The 25,153-nt window shown below is 41.7% G+C and overlaps 1 protein-coding gene, 1 pseudogene and 1 gene segment (V, D, J or C); 1 reads left to right on the forward strand and 2 right to left on the reverse strand.

Annotated features, from left to right (window-relative positions):
* The window catches only part of LOC110972317 (immunoglobulin kappa light chain-like), a 238,184-nt gene that overhangs the window by 17,380 nt on the left and 195,651 nt on the right, over positions 1-25,153 (reverse strand).
* The window catches only part of LOC127531732 (immunoglobulin lambda-1 light chain-like), a 43,219-nt pseudogene that overhangs the window by 14,634 nt on the left and 3,432 nt on the right, over positions 1-25,153 (forward strand).
* On the reverse strand, positions 53-24,697 carry LOC127531734 (immunoglobulin kappa light chain-like). Its single transcript, XM_051941610.1, is given in 5 exon segments — positions 53-554; positions 1,263-1,314; positions 24,226-24,479; positions 24,482-24,538; positions 24,646-24,697. Coding segments are annotated over 5 exon segments (750 nt in total). The 3' UTR covers positions 53-219.

The raw sequence follows: 25,153 nt of genomic DNA on the forward strand, positions 1-25,153 counted from the left end.
AAAAAGACTGTGAAACTCTTGATTTAAAGTCAAATGGCTTTATTGCATCAAAACATAAACTGTATCATTATGAAGAGGAAGATATAGCTGTTATAATCTTTGTTTAGTCTGAAAAATTAATTAAAAGAAAAAAAGATTTAAAAAAAGAGAGAGAATTACAGAGAGCTAAACAGAGAGCAGTAACAGAGTCAGACCAGTATGAGAGTCCCAGTGAGTGAGTCAGGACTGGGAACACTGGTCTCTCCTCAGTGTCTCTGAGAGTGGAGTCTGGGAGCCCTGGGTGGCCTCACAGCTCACAGAGACCACCTTCCTCCACTGGTCTGCAGGGAGCCTCAGGGTGCTGCTCCAGCTGTAGTGGCCATCCTTCTCCAGCACCCCGGGGCTCTCCTCCCAGCTCATGCTGCTGCTGCAGCTGCTGCTGCTGCCGTCCACCTTCCAGGACAGACTCCAGTCTGAGGGGAAGCCCTTGTTGGCCAGGCACATGAGCGTGGCCTTCCCCTGCTGCAGCTCCTCACTGGAGGGGGGCAGCACCGTCAGGGTAGGACGGACAACACCTAGAAGACACCAATCAGCTTAGAGGACAGGGAGCACACAGCTGTCAATCAAACATCACACACGTGGACACCTTGACTGTGAGACGGTTGGTTTAGTCCTTGAAGGAGTTTCTGTCAGATGCTTTTTCTGCTCCAGCAGTCACTCACTCACACATTGTTTCAGTTCCTTTTAAGAAAGCTCTCATGTAAATCAGCTCAGAGAGAATCATCTCACAGTTTGATCAGAAATATGTCAAACTGTTCTGGAAATAAATCAAACAGATGTGGAAACTTTTACAATAATAGTTATATTTATAGTCACCAAAAGTCTGAAGTAAACATTCCCATAGAGACAAATGAAGAAAAACACCTAACAAACATAAAATGTTCTGTATTTTCGTCATCATTTCACTTGATTTCAACCTGAGTTTGAAATGGTCTAGTTATATGTAAACATTTGAATAGTTCATTGTTTGAGTCACAGCAGGAATAAAGTTTAATGTTTTCTAGATTTTAAATCATTACATTTCAATATGAGACTCAGTGTGGACACAAAGTTTCAAAAAGCTGATCTGAGTTAAGCTCCATGACAACAAATAAAAATATTCACACTAAATATGATGTACACTTTAAAAATCCACTTTTCTCTGCTTCAAACCATCAAAAATGGTTTCTAAACAAGTTTTTTAGAATCACATAGTTAGTATTAAATAGACACAATAAACTTACTTCCAACATCCAGTCTGGTTCCTCCACCAAAAGTCCACAACAGTGATACAACCTGATTGAGGTGTCGTACAAAAACCTCTGACTGTAGAGAGACACGGCTCTCTGACTGTCAGACTGAACTAAACCTACAAACCCTCAACATTCATCAACTGAAACAGAAACAATGATTTGTCTCTCGACCATGCTGATGTTTTATATTCATTGTAATAGTTTTTTTCAAATTTTCATTTTAAAAATAAGCTTAGTCTTCTGCTGCAAAGCTATTTGTTAGCGAATTTAATATTAATCTTAAGTTTATTTTTTCTGCCACGAGGAATAGAAGAGTACACACAAGAAAAGAAGAATATTACCTAAATTAAAACAATTTTAATTTAACTTACTTCGAACAACATCCAGTCTGGTTCCTCCACCAAAAGTCCACCACAGTGATACAACCTGATTGAGGCGTCGTACAAAAACCTCTGACTGTAGAGAGACACGGCTCTCTGACTCTGAAACAAACAAACTCAACTACATGATCTGCTGTTTGTATCATTTTGTCAACATATAAAACTAGAAACAACACAGTGAATACAAGTGACCAGAGATTACTTTTTTATTTGGAATATAGAAATGTTTAGTTACACACGTGGACAAAATTGTTGGTACCCCTCAGTTAAAGAAGGAAAAACCCACAATTCTCACTGAAATCACTTGAAACTCACAAAAGTAACAATAAATAAAAATTTATTGAAAATTAAATAATCAAAAACAGCCATTACTTTGGAATTGTTCATTAACATAATTATTTAAAAAAACAAACTAATGAAACAGGCCTGGACAAAAATGATGGTACCTCTATAAAAGATTGAAAACTATTTGACCAGAGTGACATGATTAACTCAGGTGTGTCATTTAATTGACATCACAGGTGTTTCCAAACTCATAATCAGTCAGTCTGCCTATTTAAAGGGAGACAAGTAGTCACCCTGCTGTTTGGTGAAAAGGTGTGTACCACACTGAACATGGACAACAGAAAGCGAAGGAGAGAATTGTCCCAGGACATCCGAAAAAAAATTATAGACAAACATCTTAAAGGTAAAGGCTATAAGACCATCTCTAAACAGCTTGAAGTTCCTGTGACAACAGTGGCTCATATTATTCAGAAGTTCAAGACCCACGGGACAGTAGCCAACCTCCCTGGACGTGGCCGCAAGAGGAAAATTAATGACAAATTGAAGAGACGGATCGTTGGAATTGTATCCAAAGAGCCCAGAGCAACCTCCAAAGAAATTAAAGGTGAACTCCAAGGCCAAGGTACATCAGTGTCAGATCGCACCATTCGTCGTCGTTTGAGCCAAAGTGGACTTCATGGGAGACGACCAAGGAGGACACCACTGCTGAAAAAAACTCAAAAAAGCCAGACTGGAATTTGCAAAAATGCATGTTGACAAGCCACAAAGCTTCTGGGAGAATGTCCTTTGGACAGATGAGACCAAACTGGAGCTTTTTGGTAAGGCACATCAACTCTATGTTCATAGACTCAAAAACCAAGCATACAAAGAAAAGAACACTGTCCCTATGGTGAAACATGGAGGAGGCTCAGTAATGTTTTGGGGCTGCTTTGCTGCATCTGGCACAGGGTGTCTTGAAAGTGTGCAAGGTACGATGAAATCTGAAGACTATCAAGGCATTCTGGAGAGAAATGTGCTGCCTAGTGTCAGAAAGCTTGGTCTCAGTCGCAGGTCATGGGTCTTCCAACAGGACAACGATCCAAAACACACAGCCAAAAACACCCAAGAATGGCTGAGAGAAAAGCGTTGGACTATTCTAAAGTGGCCTTCTATGAGCCCAGATCTGAATCCCATTGAACATATGTGGAAGGAGCTGAAACATGCCATTTGGAGAAGACACCCATCAAACCTGAGACAACTGGAGCTGTTTGCTCATGAGGAGTGGGCCAAAATACCTGTTGACAGCTGCAGAACGCTCATTGACAAATACAGAAATCGTTTAATTGCAGTGATTGCCTCAAAAGGTTGTGCAACAAAATATTAAGTTATGGGTACCATCATTTTTGTCCAGCCCTATTTCATTAGTTTGTTTTTTTAAATAATTATGTTAATCAACAATTCAAAAGTGATGGCTGATTTTGATTATTTAATTTTCAATAAATTTTTATTTATTGTTACTTTTGTGAGTTTCAAGTGATTTCAGTGAGAATTGTGGGTTTTTCCTTCTTTAACTGAGGGGTACCAACAATTTTGTCCACGTGTGTAGTTTGTACTTGAATTCTGCATTTTTTTTTGTGTTGATGTTCTGACAGAACTGTACAAAATGTTTCAAAAAACATAAACTGTTAAATATACACAGAAAAAAATGCAAGTGCAGAGAGCTGATAAACTGACTTATCTTTTAATCAACTCTTAGAACATATTTGACAACATAAAGTAAAGTAAAAAATTGACAAGATAAATCCCCAGGATTCAAGCTGAATCTAATATCTAATATTTCTGTAAATATTTATCTAAAAAAATTCCATCAATTCTCTGGTCCAGTGATTGATCCACTGATAATCAGCATCATCACAATGATCCAAGTCTCTGCTGGAGTCAGTCACACATGTCCATAGAGAGCCACTTTGCATCAGCAGCACCATGCTCCAGTGCTCTGGGAGACTTTATAGTCCTGACACTTCAACTCTGGAGGACTGACAGCTGTCCTCCATGACAACAGAAGACACAGAAATCCTCCTCATCAAAAACATGACCCCGATCTGCATCCTCGTCTGGACTCTCCTCTGCTGCTGCTTCACAGGTAAAGTCCAGAGAATCAGACTCCTCTCCTCCATCAACATCCATCCCTCTGAAATGAAGCCCACAGAACCGTGATGCTGATTTCTGTTTGTGTCTCTGAATCCTCAGAGTCCAGAGGACAGGCCACAGTGACTCAGCCTGGAGCAGTGAGCTCTGCTCTGGGAGGTTCTGTCACCATCAGCTGTAAGTCGCAATGTCGATGAAAGCAATGACCTTTCATGGTACCAATAGAAAAATGGAGGAGTTCCTAAAATGCTCATTTACAATGCCAACTCACGAGCATCAGGGATTCCAGCATAGGCGTCAGTTTAGGGGGGGACGGTGGGGACGTGTCCCCCCACTTTTTGTCAGGGGTCATTTTGCCTCCAACACATTCAAATTCTTCACATGTAAGCCGTTGTAAACCCAGTTATTTTCAGTAGTATAGAAAATTCCGACGCTCCTGAACGCACCATCCGCACTCGGCCGAGAGTTGCACAGACACGCAGCACACCTTCGTGAGGTTAAAAAAAAACAAAAAAAATCGCGCAGATGCTAAATTTGCGCCTATGCCAAGTGGAAGCTCCAACCAGAGGCGTGCAGGGGCAAAATCTCAGCCCGGGAGAATTAGTACTATAGCGGCCCACAGACTCTTCTACTCGCATGTACTGATAGCTCAACAGCTTGAGCCTCCGCCTTTGGTGTGGTGGTTGTGAGTTCGAGCCCAGCTTGTGGCATTTTGCCGCCGTTCTTCGACATTTTCTCAAAGTGCTGTGGTCTCCATCCCCCCCACTTTTAAAAACAAACTGACGCCCTTGGATTCCAGATCGTTTTACAGGCAGAGGATTATATTCTGACTTCAGTCTGACCATCAGTGGAGTCTAGACAGAAGATGCTGCAGTTTATTACTGTGTGGGTGAATTCTACATCAACAGTCAGTATTCGTTCACACAGTAGAAAAGCGCCGTACAAAAACCTCCCTCACTCAGACTGAACACACACACACACACACACACACACACACACACACACACACACACACACACACACACACACGTCTGGTTCTTATATCCCCGTGGGGACTTACCATTGACTCCCATTCATATCTAACCCCTAAACCTTACCCTAACCCTAACCTTAATCCAGACCAAAACAATGCCTAACCCTAATGAAACATTTTTGCACTTTTACTTTTTTTCAGTCACAACATGACCAAGAAAACACTGTTTCCCCTCATGGGGACCCAAATGACATCCCCACAAATGACATTTCTTTTGGTTTTCCTATAATAGCCATCACCTGATCACGCCCCCCCCCCCCCCCCCACACACACACACACACACACATACTATGTTTTTCTATCATTATGGGGACATACCATTGACTCCCATTCATACCTAACCCCTAACCCACAATATGTGGACACAAGTCATTTTCAGAACCTTCATGATCAATGACAACTGAAATAAAACAGACAAATCCCTCTTTCGCTTTGATCATGGTTTTGAGTCTTTCAGGCATGGAATGTACGATGTTCTTGAGTGTGGATGGTTCCATCTTCCCCCACTCCCACACAGTCCAAGAGTTAAGTTGTTTCATGGTGATTCGTGGTGGACTGGTAAAGATGCGACTGTTCAGGATTCCCCAACAGTTCTCACTTGGGTTGAGGTCAGGAGAGTTTAGTGGTAATTCTTCCTTTCACAGAAAGCCAGGTAGAAGCTCAAAGCACCATTGCTGAGGCATACAGGCAATGTGAGCAGTGGCATCATCTTGCAGAAATACCAATTCTGTTAAACTTTTCCATTGAGTCACAGACCCCGGATTTTTCCTCCTGGAAGTAGTACCTTTTCTAGAATGTTGTTGGTATAATATTGTGCATTAACAGTGGTACCTTGGGGTCACGTGATGCTTTTGGCCTGAGCAGTCGACCGTCGCTTCTCTCCCGCTCCTGCTGAGCTTTATTTGCCTTTCTACCCTTTCCTGACTGCTGCAGTCAAAGTAAAACTTAATTTGACTCATCCTGACATCATGCCGAATCAAAAGGTCGCAAAATCATCGACAAAATCGCCTTCAGAAGAGCAAGAAGCAAGAAAGAAAATGCTTGCTAGCATGGATGCTAGTCAGCATGTGGCGTCTGGTGTTGATACCGGGTTTCTCGCCGCTGACATATCTCAGAGTGTCATCGAGAAAATATCTGCAATAATGGACAGTAAGTTTGAAGAACTCTCGTCCAAACTAAATACCATCACAGTGAGTCTTGAGTCCAACACTAAGCGCTTAATTGAGTCAGAATGCCGCATATCTGCTGCAGAGGATAATATGTCAGCCATGGAGACCAGACTTTCAAACTTAGAAACAAAAGTCCATATCCTGACGGAGAAGAACACAGATCTGGAGGGACGAAGCCGCAGAGGCAACATCTTAATTTACAAATTTAAGGAAAACACGGAAGGCCGACAGCCAGTCAAGTTCTTCGAGACCTGGCTTCCTACCCTGCTTTGCCTGGAGACCAAGCGGGGTATCATTAAAATTGACCGCGCGCACAGGACCCTCGGTTCGGCTAAACCCGACCACCCTCGCCCCGTGATTCTCAAGCTGCACAACCCGAGGAACAAACCAAGGATTCTGGCTGCACTGAAGGAGCTCGGCCCGCTGAAGTACGAGGATCAAACTATCTTTATCCGGAAGGATTTTCCAACCCCAGTCACGGAACTACGACGCGCATTTAATGGCGTGTGTGAGCAGCTTATGAAGAGAGACATAAGGTTTACAATGCGCTTCCCGGCCACCCTGACCTTTTCCTACGAAGGTAATAATCACTCTTTTCGGTCACCGAAGGATGCGCTCGCTGTTCTGGATGAGCTTGACTGACTGAGATGATACGGAGACGTGGACTCCTTTGCAGTCTGTTGTGTATGGATGGTTTCTGTTCGCCTTTTTGGATAACTTCTGTGAAGGAATGTAATAGAGAAAGTGACTGTGATGTGGTCAGGAGAATTATCTGTGCCATTTGTCATGCTCATGGGGAGCGGGTGAGTTAGAGAGGATTTTACTTTCCCTTTATTGTGACGTTTCTGCTCAGTTTCAGGTGCCCGGTTGCCAGTGTTGGGCAAACTACTTGGAAACTATAATGAGCTAAACTACCAGCTACTCCGTGTTAAATCAAGCTTTACTACACTGAAGCTATGACCCACAGAAATGTAGCAAGCTAAGCTACAGCAATATGGCCAAAGTAGCTTAATACATTCAAGTTACTTTTTTTCTTACCAAAAAATTTCAGGGACTAATGAAGTCAGTCAAACGGAGACAAGAAAATGCTGACTTGTTTATTATTAAACCATCCTTTTTGTTCTCAGTGCTCCAAACTTAGTAAGTTGATACACTGAGGAATATTTGGAGCTATATTGTTTTGATTTTCTTTTTAGTTTGTATTGCAGACATAATGTATCTGATAAATAAGTTGCAGTAGCTTATATTAACACACCACTTACATTGGAGGGTATAATAGGTTACATTTCCCAGATAGCAAACTATGGGTGAATCAATGTTGAATCTATGTTGAGACCTAATGTTGAAATTATACAGAAGGCGCAAGGTTGATAAAATGTTGAGTCAACGTTTGCTTTTCAACCATAAATCACACTTTTCCCAGATAGCAAAAGATGTTAAATCAATGTTGAATTACGGTTAAGAAGGTTGAATTGTGGTTACGGTTGAAGACTGATGGTTGGATCAACGTTGATTCAACAACATTTTGTCAACATTGAAATTTGTGTTTAAAAGATACCATTGAATCAACATTGTATTTTGGTTTAATTAAAATGTTTGACAGGTCAATGTTTAATTAATGTTGAATCTATGTTTGCAAACATGTAATCTATGTAAGCAAACGTTGACTCAACATTTTATCAACCTTGCGCTTTCTGTATAATTTCGACGTTAGGTCTCAACATAGATTCAACATTGATTCACCCATAGTTTGCTATCTGGGCTGATATCATTTCCATATAAAGTAAGCAATATTATAGTAAGACAATATTATACATAATTTGGGTATTCACGTTGGGTATTAAATCAAGTTTTATTTCTTAAATCTTAAATGAAAGAAGACAGATTTTGGTTTTACTGTTACCTCGTTTTCTCCCATACCTCTTCCCTCCTATATGTATCAGTTTAATTATTTAATCCCCCAATTTATACATATTCACACACTGCCACCACAACCTTACGCTTAATTTAATGAATTTACTGCCACGCGAATTTTAGATGTTGAAAAGTAGCTCGTTTGTGTGCATCTTATACTGCGGTTGACGTGGTGGTTAGCTAACTGCTGCTGGTTGTGCATATTCAGTAGTCACCTGTATATGGGTTCTCAGATTTGTATTTGACGTCGTTGAAGTTGACAGAAACTTTGCCTTGGGCTGGCACAGTAGGCATCTGAAAACAACTTTTCTCCGTTTTTTCACAAAAACTCATAACTATTTAGGTAGGGCCACGGTGACTCTGACTCCTTCGGTTGCGCCTCGTCTTCTCCCTCCTTCTCTGCCATCTCTCAGTGAACTGAAGCGAGCGTCTGTGTGTGTGGATCCAGTGAGTCGCAGGAAGGGATTGTTGAATGACGACATCAACAGTTCCTCCGCTTCTATTGGTCGACACAGACATGTCGGCGTTTGGAGATGATGTCACTGTCTGATCCTTAAAAGTGTGAGATGAGACTGCAGCAGAGCAGAAAGCTCCGCTTCAAGCAGTTCAACATTAATCATTTTTAATGTAGCTTTTTGCGTTCGCTACCGCACTCCATGACCAAAAGATCAGCTAAGCTGTTGAAACGTTTTTTGATTTTGTAAACGACGACGCTATCACGTCGTGACAGAAAAATGTAGTTAAACTACTAACGACGCTATTTGTAGTGACGTTACTGCCCAACATTGCCGGTTGCCATGACAATGGGCCACGCTGGTGGGCCATACTGTTTGGGGGGGGGGAGGGAGGGAGGGAGGGTTGGGAGTTACCTGTGAATCCATCGTTTGGGGATGGCTGTTCTGTGTTCCATGATATTAAGTTTTTCCCGTTTTATGCCATCATCAACTTAAAGCCTTTTGTGTTTTCTGTAAAAAGCCCTGCCTATTTTCTTTTTCATATATATATTGCTCTGAGAAGTATGCTATCTCTTTGTGTTTTGTTACAGTACTCTCCTTACTGGTTTGCAAATTCCTCTCTTAACTAGCTATGACTGATCTAAAAATACAGTGCCTTGCGAAAGTATTCAGCCCCCTTGAACTTTTCAACCTTTCGCCACATTTCAGGCTTCAAACATAAAGATATAAAATTTTAATTTTTTTGTCAAGAATCAACAACAATTGGGACACAATCGTGAAGTGGAATGAAATTTATTGGATATTTTATACTTTTTTAACAAATAAAAAACTGAAAAGTGGGGCGTGCAATATTATTCGGCCCCTTTACTTTCAGTGCAGCAAACTCACTCCAGAAGTTCAGTGAGGATCTCTGAATGATCCAATGTTGTCCTAAATGACTGATGATGATAAATAGAATCCACCTGTGTGTAATCAAGTCTCCGTATAAACGCACCTGCTCTGTGATAGTCTCAGGGTTCTGTTTAAAGTGCAGAGAGCATCATGAAGACCAAGGAACACACCAGGCAGGTCCGAGATACTGTTGTGGAGAAGTTTAAAGCCGGATTTGGATACACAAAGATTTCCCAAGCTTTAAACATCTCAAGGAGCACTGTGCAAGCAATCATATTGAAATGGAAGGAGTATCAGACCACTGCAAATCTACCAAGACCCGGCCGTCCCTCTAAACTTTCACCTCGAACAAGGAGAAGACTGATCAGAGATGCAGCCAAGAGGCCCATGATCACTCTGGATGAACTGCAGAGATCTACAGCTGAGGTGGGAGAGTCTGTCCATAGGACAACAATCAGTCATACACTGCACAAATCTGGCCTTTATGGAAGAGTGGCAAGAAGAAAGCCATTTCTCAAAGATATCCATAAAAAAATCTCGTTTAAAGTTTGCCACAAGCCACCTGGGAGACACACCAAACATGTGGAAGAAGGTGCTCTGGTCAGATGAAACCAAAATCCAAATTTTTGGCCACAATGCAAAACGATATGTTTGGTGTAAAAGCAACACAGCTCATCACCCTGAACACACCATCCCCACTGTCAAACATGGTGGTGGCAGCCTCATGGTTTGGGCCTGCTTTTCTTCAGCAGGGACAGGGAAGATGGTTAAAATTGATGGGAAGATGAATGGAGCCAAATACAGGACCATTCTGGAAGAAAACCTGTTGGAGTCTGCAAAAGACCTGAGACTGGGACGGAGATTTATCTTCCAACAGGACAATGATCCAAAACATAAAGCCAAATCTACAATGGAATGGTTGACAAATAAACGTATCCAGGTGTTAGAATGGCCAAATCAAAGTCCAGACCTGAATCCAATGGAGAATCTGTGGGCAGAGCTGAAGACTACTGTTCACAAACGCTCTTCATCCAACCTCACTGAGCTCCAGCTGTTTTGCAAGGAAGAATGGGCAAGAATTTCAGTCTCTCGGTGTGCAAAACTGATAGAGACATACCCCAAGCGACTTGCAGCTGTAATTGCAACAAAAGGTGGCGCTACAAAGTATGAATGCAAGGGGGCCGAATAATATTGCACGCCCCACTTTTCAGGTTTTTATTTGTTAAAACAAGTTTAAAATATCCAATAAATTCCGTTCCACTTCACGATTGTGTCCCACTTGTTGTTGATTCTTGACAAAAAATTAGAATTTTATATCTTTATGTTTGAAGCCTGAAATGTGGCGAAAGGTTGAAAAGTTCAAGGGGGCCGAATACTTTCACAAGGCACTGTAGTATCCCTAAATGTAAAGGGAATAAATAATGCAATAAAAAGGCAAAAGGTACTCTCTTTTCTAAAAAAAAAAAGAGAGAGAAAACTAGTATCGCTCTATTATCCAAAACACATTTAAATGATCTGGAGCACATAAAACTAAGGAGAAGTTGGGTGGGTCAAGTATTTTATTCATCTTATAATACAAAAAGCAGAGGAGTAGCCATCTTAATTCATAGTAGTTTACCATTTACCTTGCAAGAACCATAAGTGGCAATGCTGGCCGCTATATTCTTGCCTCAGGTTCTGTTTTTGGAGAAAAAAATCCTAATTGGCTGCATATATGGCCCAAACTCATATGATGCTGCCTTCTTTCCTAAATTTTTATCTGATATTGCACCAGTGTCTATCCCTTACATTGTTTTGGGCGGGGACTTTAATTGTGTACCTGACCCGAATATTGACCAGTCCCCACCTGGTTCCTGTTCAAATCCCAGAAAGAGTCAAACATTAAAAGATTTTTGTCAGGACCTAGAACTTTTTGATATATGGAGGGTCAGTAATCCCGATATGAAAGATTATACCTTTTACTCTAAACCCCATCAAACATTCTCAAGAATTGATTTTTTCTTATCAAGAACTGTGATGTACAGAGTAAAGGAATGCTGTATTGACATCTGCTCACTCTCCGACCATTCACATGTTAGCCTTTGTATTAGTCCACCCCATTATGAGGCTGCTGCTCGCCACTGGAGAATGGATCCCTCTCTGTTAAGTAGACCTGCATTTATTGATTACATCACTGATCAGTGGAATATTTTTATTTCTGCCAATAAAGCCCCTGATGTTATTCCCTCTTTGCTTTGGGAAACTACAAAAGCCTTCCTTAGAGTGTAATGGGTTATTGAAAAGGGTTGAATAGTGGAATAAGTGAGTAAATGACCGGAAAAGCAAATATTGCAAAGCTTGGGTAATGACCGGGTGGAGCACACTTTGAATTTGCCAAGGAGGACAAGACAGGAGAGGTGCAATTATTCAGATTTAATAAAGAATGTAATTAAAACCAGTTGTAGCGGTACTACGTTATGATTTATTGCTCTCGTTATTAATAATTGGGGCACCACCCTAGATCTCTAGGGAAAAATATTAATTTTAATAAAAAAATTAATATTCATAAAAATTTTGATCAATCTCATATCAAAAAGTCTTGAATCCTCGGTTAAATTGACCACATTCTACACAAAGAAACACAAGACTGTAATTTGGTCTATAATGAGGTATTTATTAACTATTCTATGAAAATAATGACAAGTGAACTATGTACAATGTAGATATGGTGTGTGTGTGTGCGTGCAGGACTACGTGTGTGCGTGGAATGTGGGAGTGTGTGTGTGGTGTGTGTGCATGTGTGAGGGATGTGGAAGTAGGTGCGAGAGAGAAGGAAATATGGTGAGGATTAGCCAGAGCTAACCTGACGAGGTAATCGGTAATTTGGATTAAGAATTCTAATGATTTGTAAAAGAATAAATTGATTAAATGAATTAATTGACCAAGCGGTTAGTACATCACCCATAGAATGGAATCAGAGCAAACTCAGCTGGAGTTATTGAAGTGAACCGTCATGGGGCTGGGACTTGCGAGGCCTTCAGATTCGCAGCACACGGTCTGGACCTGCGGGTTCGGAGCGGTGCGTCGTCGTTGTGGTGGCCTAGATGTCCTGCCGCGGGTTGATCGGTTCTATGCAAAGACCTGGTCCAGCAGATCTCTGGAGTTCTCAGCTGAGTGCTTAAAAATGATGGTTCTCAGGCTTTAGCCAAGAAAAATGGGTGTTGATGAAAAACGGTCAAAATTAAGAAAAATAAATGCTGGTTCTGAATCGGTTCTTCAGATTAAAACGAATAACGTTGGTTTAAAATTGAGCAAAATGTCTCCTTAAGTTACAAAAATATTAAGAGATAAATAGTTAACAAACTTAGATGGTGAGGGAATTTTGAAGATAGGAAAAACGCGCTTTAGGTAAGAAAATAATGAGAGAGACTTTGGTTGGCCTCTCAGGAAGAGAGGGGTAAGAGAGTAGGTCGGTAAGAGGCAAGAGAGTAAAATGTGGGCTACGGCTGACTTTATCTGTGGGTCCAGCTAAGGGGAGGACCTGGGTGGAGAGAGAGAACTTTTAGGCGCGAGTCTGGTGGAATTTGGAATCTCTTTGTTCTCACAAAGTAGAGAAGAAAGAGGAATCCAGAATGGATTAAAATATGATATTAAACGCGCAAAACATGATCTGTCTATCCCACCATATTCAGTTGTGTGAAAGTGAAATGTGTAGATTAATACATATGTTCATATGATGTGAATCATTTCATTCATAACTATATGTTTATGTTTATGACATTAAAAATATGTATCACAGTGAGAATATAACAACAAGTCAGAGATTTGGTAACAGGTAAATACAATGGTCATCATTCAACCTAAATGGAGTAATAAAGAAGGAATCAGATTAAACATCACAAATTAATAAATCAGCTTCTGTGAAAGATAGAATCTTGATTTTCGGATATGTTAATGATGAATGATTTCCATTGACGTTGGTAATTCTGTAAACACAAAATACATTCCAGAAATATTAATTTGGCAAGGTTTTGTAAGTTCAGTTCCAGTCTCTTTGTTTCAGTCAAAGAGAGGGAGAGGGTGACTCCAGCCTTCTGCCATAAAGTTTTACGACTTGTTATCTGATCTGTGGAATGCAGAGACATCTCCGGCTGAGGGTCTCCTGAAGCTGAAAAGGGATTTTAGCATGAAAGTTCATTAAACAAACATCCATAGTCTATAATTGAAAGTCATTGTCTTTTAAAAAGAAGAAGTTATTCCAGGGGTTTAAATGTTCACAGGAGTTCCATCCTTCTGTGAATGAAAACCTACAGAAATACAAATGTCTCAATCCTCCTATAGAGATGGGTGTTGGTCAGTGCTGAAGAGAGGGAGAGCTTATCTGAGTTTTGATCAGCTCAGGAATTCCAGGGCCTTTGCAGTCTTGCTACACAGTTAAAAATGCCCATGAATAAAAATATAGTTTTATCCTAAAAGTCCATTAAAATACAATAAAAACAGTGGGCCAAAAATGCACAATGTGAATAAAAACGCTTAAAACAAACTAAAAATGGCACCGTCCTTAAGCAGAGGGGCTAAAGTGCAGTTGGGGATGCAGGCAGCCTTCCGATCCAGGTCGGTGAGGTCCCCTTGGTCACACGCACCAGGTCGCACCGGAGGTGAAGGAAACCGCTGCCCCTAGGTGTATCAGCTCACGACGCCGCTTCACTCGTCTCAGACTTCCACCCAGCTGGCCGCTCCTCTGGCACACTGGGAACCCTTACGTAGACACAACAACAAGCGGCAGTCTGCGTTCTCATACGACAACAGTGTTAGCTTAGCTCGTGTCCGCCAAGTGCTACTACTCTCTCTCAGTACTTACACGACAGGCAGGGAATTCTCCCTGCCACTGCGTGTGAATCACGTTGTAACACTTGCGGGCTCGCGGTCTCCAGTGCGTGTGCCTTTCTTTCAGCCCCTTTTGCCCGGTTGCGATGTGGCTTGGCGTCTCTTCGCTGCTCCCGGCGTCTTCCCTTGGTCTCGGCGTCATACTCTCGGCGTCCTTGGCGCCCCTCTGCTGCTCTTCCCTTATTCTCAGCGTTGTTGGCGCTCTTGGCGCCCTTGGTGCCTCTCCGCTGCTCTTCCCTTGGTGTCAGCTTGGTCTCCTCTTGCTGCTCCCGTTCAGCTGCTTTATTCTCCCCGGCTTCAATCACACACAGCTGAGAGTAATTGCCTGGGACTCGGTGATTGGGGAAAAATCATCATGTGGTTTGGGGTAGTCCTGGCAACAACAGGTAGGTGGCAACTACTAATTCAACATGCAAATAAACTCAAAAAACACAGCAACCCAATAAATCAATACATGCACAAAAACCCAATAAACCATAAATACATGCAAAACAAACAAAGGTATAAAGAAAAACATAAATTAAATGCCACATCCCCTTGTGCCGGCTCACAAGAGGATGTATTATTTCCTACACTACAGCTCAAAGAAAGGCTGCCTTGAAAGAGCAACTTCATCTAGAGAGCACAATACGTTTATTGGAGATACAGTTCAAAAATGCACCCTCTAAAGCCCTCTCTAGGAAATTAGAGGCAGCACGCTCAGCCCTCAACCAGCTGCTAACTGTGAAGGCAGAGTCAAAACTTGTTCTATGCCAAGCACAGGCTTTATGAGTCAGGGAACAAGCCAGGTAGTTGTTGTGTTTTCGGGCAAAAACACTTGAAGAAGGAAACACTACGCAGAGGAATTTCTTTTTCGTCTTTACTGTGGGCGCGCATTTTCATAACAACACGACACTTCAACACTTTCCACCACTTTACGACTGCTTACTTCTTCTTCAGTTCCTTATCAATAACAACGCTCCACTGCCACCTAGTGGACAGGTAGTATGAACTCTCAGGACACAACATTTCCCCCTTTCTTAAAAGTGTTACTTCTACACCAATCAAATAGGGTAATTGCAAAACATTTTCGAACACTATTGTCTGTAGTAGTAGTCTGAACGTTACTTCACTAACAACAATTTTCAGTACACATTTCCCTTTATATAATACTGCAACATAACTGCATAGGTCTTCTTATAATCTTTCTTAATATAACTAATGCAGCCGATTTTAAATCCTTATGTTCTCAAGTGACAAAGTCGTCCAGCCACTCAGGAGGTCTCCTGTTTCGCTGGTTTCTACTTGGTAGGCTGTCACTCGGGGCCGGCTCTTCTGGCCTCTGTTCTTCAGCAGGAAGAGTGAAGATCTCAGGTAGCACCGACAGGTGTGAAGCATCCCAAGTTTTCCCATCTGTGAGTGTGTAGCTATGAGGTCCTTTTTTCTGCAGGACTTTGAAAGGCTCACTGAACTTGGATTTTCCTTTCTTAACATGCACAGGTTTCCTCACACGTACCAAGCTTCCTGGGTGCAGCTTAGGAGCCTTGGCATGTCTCTTGGTGTCTGTGTTTGTTTTCATTTGTAATTGCTTGTTTTTGACTCTGTCTCTCAGTTCTTCATCTTGAGCAGCTGTGAAATCGCGTTGGACAGAGAGTTTGGTTCTCATCGTCCTGCCATACATGAGCTGGAATGGTGATAACCCTGTGGTTGCATGCGGTGTAGCTCTGTAGGCTTGCAGGAACTCAGTGATAAAGTTTTTCCATGGAGCTCTCTCTCGCTCTGCAGTAAGAATACTTTCCTTTTTGGCTAAAAACAGTCCTCATGAAGTGAATTACTGTAGCCGTGGTGCACTGTGGAGCAAAACACACTTCTGGCCACTTTGAATAATAGTCCACCATAGTAATAGCAAACTTGCAGTCAGCTGGACCAATCTCGAATGGGCCAACAATGTCCAGTGCCAGCTTCTGCCAAGGCCCATCAGGCAAAGGAACAGGTGTCAATGGTGCAGGATTTGTTTGTGCGGTCTTGTCATTCAGCTGGCAAGGAACACATGTGGCAATGACTGATTGTACCAGCACATCCATCTTAGGCCACCAGTACAAGTCTCTGAGTCGCTGTTTGGTACGGACTATGCCTTGGTGGCTCTCATGTGCTAGATGTACCATATGTGAACGTAGTTGTACTGGCACCACTAGCCTGTAGCTCCCTCTTACTACAAGTGACCCATGTGTGGACAGTTCATTCCTAACCTGGTAGTAAGGCAACATGTCTGCAGGTAGACGCTTAGGAGACGCAGGCCATCCATTTGTCATATAGTGGCATAGCTGACGCAGTTCTGGGCAGGAAGAGCAGACATCAGAAAAATCAGACATGGGGACAGCAGTCAGGAGAACAGACACAGCAGCAACAGTCTCCGGCTCCATGTCTGGAAGGTCATTCTGGTGGTATGGCAGTGGCAAACGAGATAGGCAGTCCGCTGCATGGTTCTGTGCACCAGGCCTGTAGACAATATCATAGTTGAAACAGAGTAGCCTGGCAGACCAACGTGCTATTCTCATACCAGCCCTACCCATGCCCTTTGAGTTCAGGAGTGTGGTTAAGGCCTGATGATCAGTTCGTAAGGTGAACTTTGTTCCCCATAAGTAAGTTCTCCATCGTTCTGTAGCCCAGACACAGGCTAATGCTTCTTTCTCTACAACTGAATATTTCCTCTCAGCAGCACTCAGTGAGCGGGAAGCAAATGCCACTGTTCTTTCAGAATTGTCTGAGTGGATCTGTGTCAGGACCCCACCTAGTCCGTAATCTGAAGCATCCGTGGACACTATCGTGGGCAGTGAAGGGTCAAACATGGCAAGTGCTGGGCTGTCAGTAATAAGTATCTTTACCTGCTGGAAACTTCTCTGTGCTTCTTCAGTCCAAGTGAATGTGGCATCACGTAGTATTGCTCTCATTGGTTCCACTACAGTTGCATAATTTTGGATGAATTTTGAGTACCAGGATGTCAGACCAAGGAAAGATCTGAGGGAAGTAGCATCTGCAGGTGCTGGAGCGTCTCGAATGGCTACCACGTGGTCATCATTTGGCAGCAAACCAGCTTCAGTTATAGTGTGGCCCAGGTAAGTCAGCTTTTGTTGGTAGAATTTGCATTTCTCTGTGTTCAGACGTAGACCGGCTTCCTGTAACTTATGGAGTACAGCTTTGAGGCGCGTGTCATGCTCAGCACGGCTGGATGAGTACACTATGATGTCATCTAAATATGCTTGAACCCCCGGCAGACCTTGCAGCACAATGGACATCATTTTCTGGAATGCTGACGGTGCTGATGCCAATCCATAGCAAACGCGCTTGTATCGGAACAACCCCTCATGAGTTATGAAGGCAGTTAGATCTCTGCTCTCCTCATGCAGAGGAACCTGGTAGTAGGCATTGGCCAGGTCGATGGTCGAGAAGATGCTTGCTCCTCTGAGCTCTGAAAAGAGCTCCTCCATGTGTGGAATGGGGTAACTATCAGTCACTATAGCCTTGTTTGGTTCTCTGAGGTCTGAACACATGCGTATTCTGGATGAATTCTTTCGCTGCGTCACTACAATCGGCGACACCCAGGGAGATGCATCAATTTTCTCGATGATGTCGGCGTCCAGCAGCCGCTTCAATTCTGCAGAAACAGCATCCCTGATAGCAAAAGGCAATCTCCTTAGTTTTTGTTGCACTGGCTTCACATTATCTCTGACCTTGACTTTGTGCACAAAATTTTTCACACAGCCCATAGCAGATGTAGATGGGGCTGTAGTGACATGTGGAGATGAAGGTGGATCAGTAGGTGGAGGTGGAGCAGCAGATAGAGGTGGATCAGCAGGTGGAGGTGGGGCAGCAGATAGCACTCTTACTTTCTGTTCTGCTTTGAGAATCACTCTGTTTCCTTTGATGACAATATCCAGTGCTTTGATTAGGTCCAATCCCAGCAGTAGTGAACCTGACTCCACAATGTAGAAGGAAGCTGGGGCAGAATAGCCATCATGGTGTATCTGTGTATCCAGTATGCCTCGGACTGGGATTCTCTGCCCTGAGTATGTCACCAGTGGAATCTTTGCTTCTGTCAGGGGTAAATGACGGAATGCATACTCGTAGACATGGGCTGGTAATATTGACACTGATGATCCAGTATCTACTATCATCTCACGTGTCTGCATATTTGGGAATGTGCCTAAATCCACTTTGCACATTATTTTTTTTCCCTCTGGGGCAGCATCTTGCAGAAACAGTACAGTCAGTTCAGGAATAACAACCTCCCTCACTTCATGTTTTGGACTTGAACGACACACTTTTGAAAAATGTCCAGTCTTTCCACACGATTTGCACACTTTGTTTGTAGCAGGACATTTTGGAGAATTTGCCAGATGTTTATCTGAGTCACATCTGAAACATTTGCGAGTGTGTGTCGTCTTTGCTTCACCTTTCTTTTGTCCACCTGAACTGTTGAAGCGCCCCCCTCCTCTTTTTGGCAGCTTGCTTATCTCCCGTACTGGTACATCACTGTGTGAGAAAGTACTAGCATCACGTGCAGCAGCTTCCACTTGGTTAGCAATCTGTATGGCTTTATCCAGTGTCAGTTTATCTTCTAGTAATAAACGTTCACGTATGCGTCCATTGTAAGCTTTTTCGACAATCTGGTCTCGTAACATATCTTGTTCTGCATTCCCAAAGTCACACAATAACAGCATCTCACGTAGGGCGGAGACGTATTGAGCCATCGTTTCATCATGTCTCTGCGCTCGTTGGCGAAACTTATGTCTTTCAGCAATCACATTTACCTTCGGCACAAAATGCGCTCTCAAGGCAGCCACAGCATGAGCATAAGTAGTACCCGTTTCAGGCAATGTGTAGAAAATCCTCTGTGCTTCAGTACCGACGCTATGCAGTAGTACCGCTCGCAGTCGGGTGTCGGGCCACTCTTGTCCTGCCGCATCAATCACGAGCAGGTAGTTTTCAAACATCTTCAGCCAAGTTGCAAACGGCATAGAAGATTCTCCCGGGCATTGTAGAAAAGCAGGAGGCATAGGAGTAGTAGCCACAGCCATCCTCGTCGCCAATTTGTTGTGTTTTCGGGCAAAAACACTTGAAGAAGGAAACACTACGCAGAGGAATTTCTTTTTCGTCTTTACTGTGGGCGCGCATTTTCATAACAACACGACACTTCAACACTTTCCACCACTTTACGACTGCTTACTTCTTCTTCAGTTCCTTATCAATAACAACGCTCCACTGCCACCTAGTGGACAGGTAGTATGAACTCTCAGGACACAACAGTAGTCTCTTGGTGAGACTGGAAAAAGGTAGGAAGGAGGCAAATACCATATCGTCATTGCTAGATAATAAACAGACCAGGCACTACAAAAGCAGGGATATTAACAATATCATGAAAGAGTTTTATTAGAAATTGTACTCTTCTGATTGTGATTCTGATTTTTTAAATAGAGTCCCTTTCACTTCCCTATCTAAAGAACAAAGAGAAGGGCTTAATGCGCCTGTGTCTGAGGAGGAAGTTAAGAGAGCCATTACTTCCCTCAAGGGCGGAAAGGCACCAGGACCTGATGGCTTCTGCCCGGAATTTTATAAAAAACTGAGTCATTTAGTTGTTTGTCCACAGACTAATATGTTTGCATATTCTTTACAGAATGGATTTCTTCCCCAGACACTCAACTTAGCAAATATTATCCTCATTCTGAAGAAAGATAAACCCCCAGATATGTGTGGGTCATATAGACCAATTAGCCTTATAGGGGTAGATAGTAAATTGATCTCAAAAATTCTGGCAACCAGATTGGAGAAGCTCATGCCCATCCTTATTAACCCAGATCAAACGGGTTTTATAAAAAATCGCCTTTCTCTCACAAATGTGAGAAAATTACTTAACATGATACACTTTTCAAGATTAACAAATCTTAATGCTTTTTCTCCATCTTTAGATGCAGAAAAAGCATTCGATAGGGTTGAGTGGGCATATCTATTTGATGTCTTAGAGAGATTTGGGCTGGGGTATATTTTATTAAATGGATCAGAAAAGTGCTCCAAAGGCGTGTGTAATAACTAATGGTATTCAATCTGCACCTTTCCCACTGCTTAGAGGGACACGTCAGCGATGCCCACTGTCACCACTGCTTTTTCCTTTGGCACTAGAACCTCTAGCTGAGACTATAAGGCTAAATCAAAATATATTTGGCATAACAATTGAAGGCAACATTTTTAAAATTCTTTTATATGCAGATGATATCCTGCTATTTTTAACTAGGCCTGAATTATCATTGCCCACTACCCTCAGTATCATTCAAGAGTTTAGCTCCTTTTCAGGATGCAGAATTAACTTTAGTAAGTCAGGGATCATGCCATTAAGCCACCCGGCTAGTCTAAATCCACCCCTTTTACCCTTTTAAATGGTCCCCTACTGGTTTTACCTATCTTGGGATAAAAGTCTCTCCACACCTGTCAGAGCTTTGGAAACTTAACTTTTTAACAATTGCAAAATCAATTAAAAGAGATTTGGTGAGATGGCATGACCTCCCCCTATCCCTAATGGGCCGTATAAGCTTAATTAAGATGAATATCCTCCCCCATATTTTATTTCCTTTGCAAATGTTACCTCTATGGATTTCTAAGAAAGTTGCCTTTGATATAGAAAGAGCATTCTGTAAATTCATATGGCATGGAAAGAAATCTAGGCAGAAAATAAAGAATTTGCAGCTCCCTTCTAACAGAGGAGGTTTGGCTCTCCCGAACATTATATTTTATAATGGAGCCTGCCATGCTCGCTTCCTTTGGGAATGGTTACATGCCCATCTAGGTCCAAAGCCCTGTCGAGACTCGTGGTCGGTTTTGCCTGGCTCATTGTGGAGCTTGGTTGTGGGTGACAAAAAGAGGATCTATAAAGATATCAAAGATAACCCAATTATATAGGTATAACACAATCAGAGTGTGGTGGGGACTCTGTAATCAGATAAATCAGGGTAGCTGGGCCTCTTTTCTGACCCCTCTTATAAAGAATCAGGACTTTATTCCAGGTCTTCATACAAATTTATTTTTTAATATATGGTATGATAAGGGGCTACATGTAATTGGGGATTTATATGAGTAGCACACTGTTGACCTTTCAACAGTTGCAATCAAAGTTTAACATCCCTAAAGAACACTTCTATGGCTACCTTCAGGCTCGACATTTTATTAGTTCAAAGGATTTCTCTCATTCACTTCCAGTTACATACAATACTGTAGAGAAATTTCTTTTGGACAGAAAAAGTGTTTCACATTTCATCTCCGCCTTTTATGCTCTGTTGCACTCTCTTAACTCAAATGATGTGATACATATCACACAAAAATGTGTGATTTTGATACTGAATATACAGAGGATGAATGGCTGAAAGCAATCAAAGTTATTAGCTCAACCTTTACTAGTAATAGATTGAGAGAGACACAGTATAAAATATTTCATCGTCTTTATTTATCTCCTTACATACTTAACAAGATGAATCATCAGTACTCAGCTCTTTGTAAAAAGTGTCAGAGGGAGGTTGGTACCTATTATCATTGCCTCTGGCAATGTAAGCTGATTAAAAGGTTTTGGGGTACGATTTCTCAAGAACTTAGTAGTATCTTTCAGGTGACAATAAAAAGGGACCCAGGCTTTTTTGTTCTTGGTCTGCCTTCTAGACATCTAACCCTCACACACTTACAGCTTAAGCTATGTGACAAGTTACTGTTGTCGGCAAGAAAATGTATTTTGATCAATTGGATTAAAGATTTACCACCAACTGCCACACAATGATATAAAGAGATTTTCAGGGTTCTCCCCCATCAAAGACTCTGTGCTGTACTGAAACGCAATGAAAGGCATTTCACAGAACTGTGGTCTCCTCTGTTTAATTACTTGCCAAAGGATTTGTCAGGGATGGTGCTGAAAGGTCAAAAAACTATAGAATGGCCAAATAATGTTAGAATAACCTAGATGCTTCTCTTTATCCTTTTCCTTCTTACATATCCATGTATTTGTTTTCTCATTGTCTCTTTTTTTCTCTCTTAAAGCTGATACCAGAGATACAAATGTTACTGTTTGATCTGTAGGATGGCAGGGTTGTTTTTTTTGTATTTTATTTATATTCATTTTGTTTATTTATTTATTTTTACCTCCGCCAGGAGGTTATGTAATCATCGGAGTTTGTTTGTCTGTCTGTCTGTTTGTCTGTTAAACAGCATAACTCAAAAAGTCATGGACGGATTTTCACCAAATTTTTACAGAATGCCCGGAAGAGCAAAAGTAACGATTGATTAGATTTTGGAGGTGATCCGGATCACCGTCTGGATCCAGAATTTTTTTGAAGGACTCCGTACAGTTGAGAGATGGCACACTGTTAGGTTCAAACCTGAAGAATACACAAACAGCACAGGAAGAAAAGACAGCACTCACGAGCGCCGGTCTTTTACTTGCACAAGGAGAGAGAGAGGGACTACAGCTCTGTTGTATGCATCACTGCAGCCCCACAAACTCTGAAGAGCCTGCCTCTCTCCTTGTCTCTTTATTTCCTTCTCACACAGAGGAGTCAGCATACGTCAGTCACAAGATATCAGAACAGTACAAAGACAGAACATGTGTTACTTGCATGATCTTATCATAAAAGCGAGTCAGCTCACTATAGGAACAAGTCAGCTTTGTTCTTGTTGTTGCTTCCGAACACATGCATGGTCACAACTTAGAATGCTGATGGTAGTCCTTATTTCTTCATAGTCACTCAATGATAACCTCATAAGTATAATCATTCTAATATAAGTGTAATTCTTCCAACACACACAGAGAGATGTATTTGAGATTCATGCACAATGGTCTGTGCATCAATCTCAGACTCTGAAAAATGAGCCTTTTCACCCTTAGGCTTGGCCATGATAACAACGCTCCCAAAATTTAGTTATGTGTGTAATGCATTTTGGTCAAGCAAGAAAGTTGTATACTGGGACGTGACATTTTGACCAGACAAACAACCAGAAAATACCTGACTGACCAGGTGAAACTCATTTTGGTGACAAACAATGAAAAATGTTGTCCAGTGGGGAGAACAAATTTTTGGGACACAGTCTACCCTCAGGTAGATACTTCAGGTTCATGAAATCATTGACATCGACTGAATAATAAATAACTGTACTCTGTCAATACAGTAATTGTCTGGACCTGTGCACCTGCTACCAATCTATTTACTACCTACATATGCACTTAATTTATTGTCTAATGTCATTGCAATTGCAAGGACAACAAAGAAATTCTATTCTATTAATTTTTAAACCAATTTAGGTAAATACTTAATAAAATTCTTATTTTTTATCTTATCAGATATCAGATAGGTAGACATAGTTTTATCACGACTGTTTCTAGAGTCTCTTTCTTGTATACGATTCCAGTTCACTTTAAACTTTGTTTAGATAATGCAGCTCTATCTGGTAAAGACATCATTTTTTGAGTTTTGAGGGATGTATGGATCTTGTTTGTGCTGATGGTGTGGATTTCTGTTGTTGATTGGTGATGTCATGTTTTCTTAAAAAATAATAGAGGTGAATGAGCTGTGATCCAGAATAAAACTGAGGTCAAAGGTCATGAGAGAAAGTTTGCTCAACAAGAAAAAATTTGAAAAATGGTTGATTTCAGGTAAGAACATGGAACTTCAATGTTAAATAAATAGATGGTGTGCGTGTACATCTGTGTGTGTTCAGTGACCTGTATGAGTTTCTGCAGCAGCTTCCACTGCAGCTGTCAGTTCACTTTCTGTTCAGCCTGACTGTGAGAGGTTTTTGTATAACACTTTTTCACCGTGTGAACACACGCTGTCTGTTGATCATGTGAGAACTCTGACAGTAATAAACTGCAGCATCTTCAGCCTGGACTCCACTGATGATCAGACTGAAGTCAGAATAAGATCCTCTGCCTGTAAATCGATCTGGAATCCCTGATGCTCGAGCATTGGAAAAGTAAATGAGCAGTTTCAAAGGTTGTCCATCTTTGTGTTGGTACCAGGCTAACTCATGAACTGAAACATAATACACATTCTGACTGGTCTTACAGCTGATGGTGACAAACCTCCCAGAGCAGAGCTCACTGCTCCAGACTGAGTCACTGTGGTCTGTCCTCTGGACTCTGAGGATTCAGAGACACAAACAGAAAGCAGCATCATGGTTCTGTGGGCTTCATTTCAGAGGAATGGATGTTGATAGAGGAGAGGAGTCTGATTCTCTGGACTTTACCTGTGAAGCAGCAGCAGAGGAGAGTCCAGATGAGGACACAGATCAGAGTCATGTTTTTGATGAGGAGGATTTCTGTGTCTTCTGTTGTCATGGAGGACAGCTTTCAGTCATCCAGAGTTGAAGTGTCAGGACTATAAAGTCTCCCAGAGCACTGGAGCATGGTGCTGCTGATGCAAAGTGGCTCTCTATGGAAATGTGTGACTGACTCCAGCAGAGACTTGGATCACTGTGATGATGTTGATTATCAGTGGATCAATCATTTGATCAGAAAACCAAATGTGTTAATATTGTTTTACATGAGGTTTGGTTGAGTTTGGTGGACAGATCTTCTTTCAGATTATTTCATAATTAACATATTAACATCACTGTGAGACATGATCTACAACATACCAGGAAGCTTTTAATCCTATGAACCTGATTAAATTTTATGACTGAAACATTATGCAGTCTAAACAAAGTGAAAATTTTAACTTATCTTTCACACTGAAACCTGTTGTCATGGTTCACC

The sequence above is a fragment of the Acanthochromis polyacanthus genome, chromosome 2 (assembly GCF_021347895.1).
Source record: "Acanthochromis polyacanthus isolate Apoly-LR-REF ecotype Palm Island chromosome 2, KAUST_Apoly_ChrSc, whole genome shotgun sequence".
Classification (NCBI taxonomy): Eukaryota; Metazoa; Chordata; class Actinopteri; family Pomacentridae; genus Acanthochromis; species Acanthochromis polyacanthus.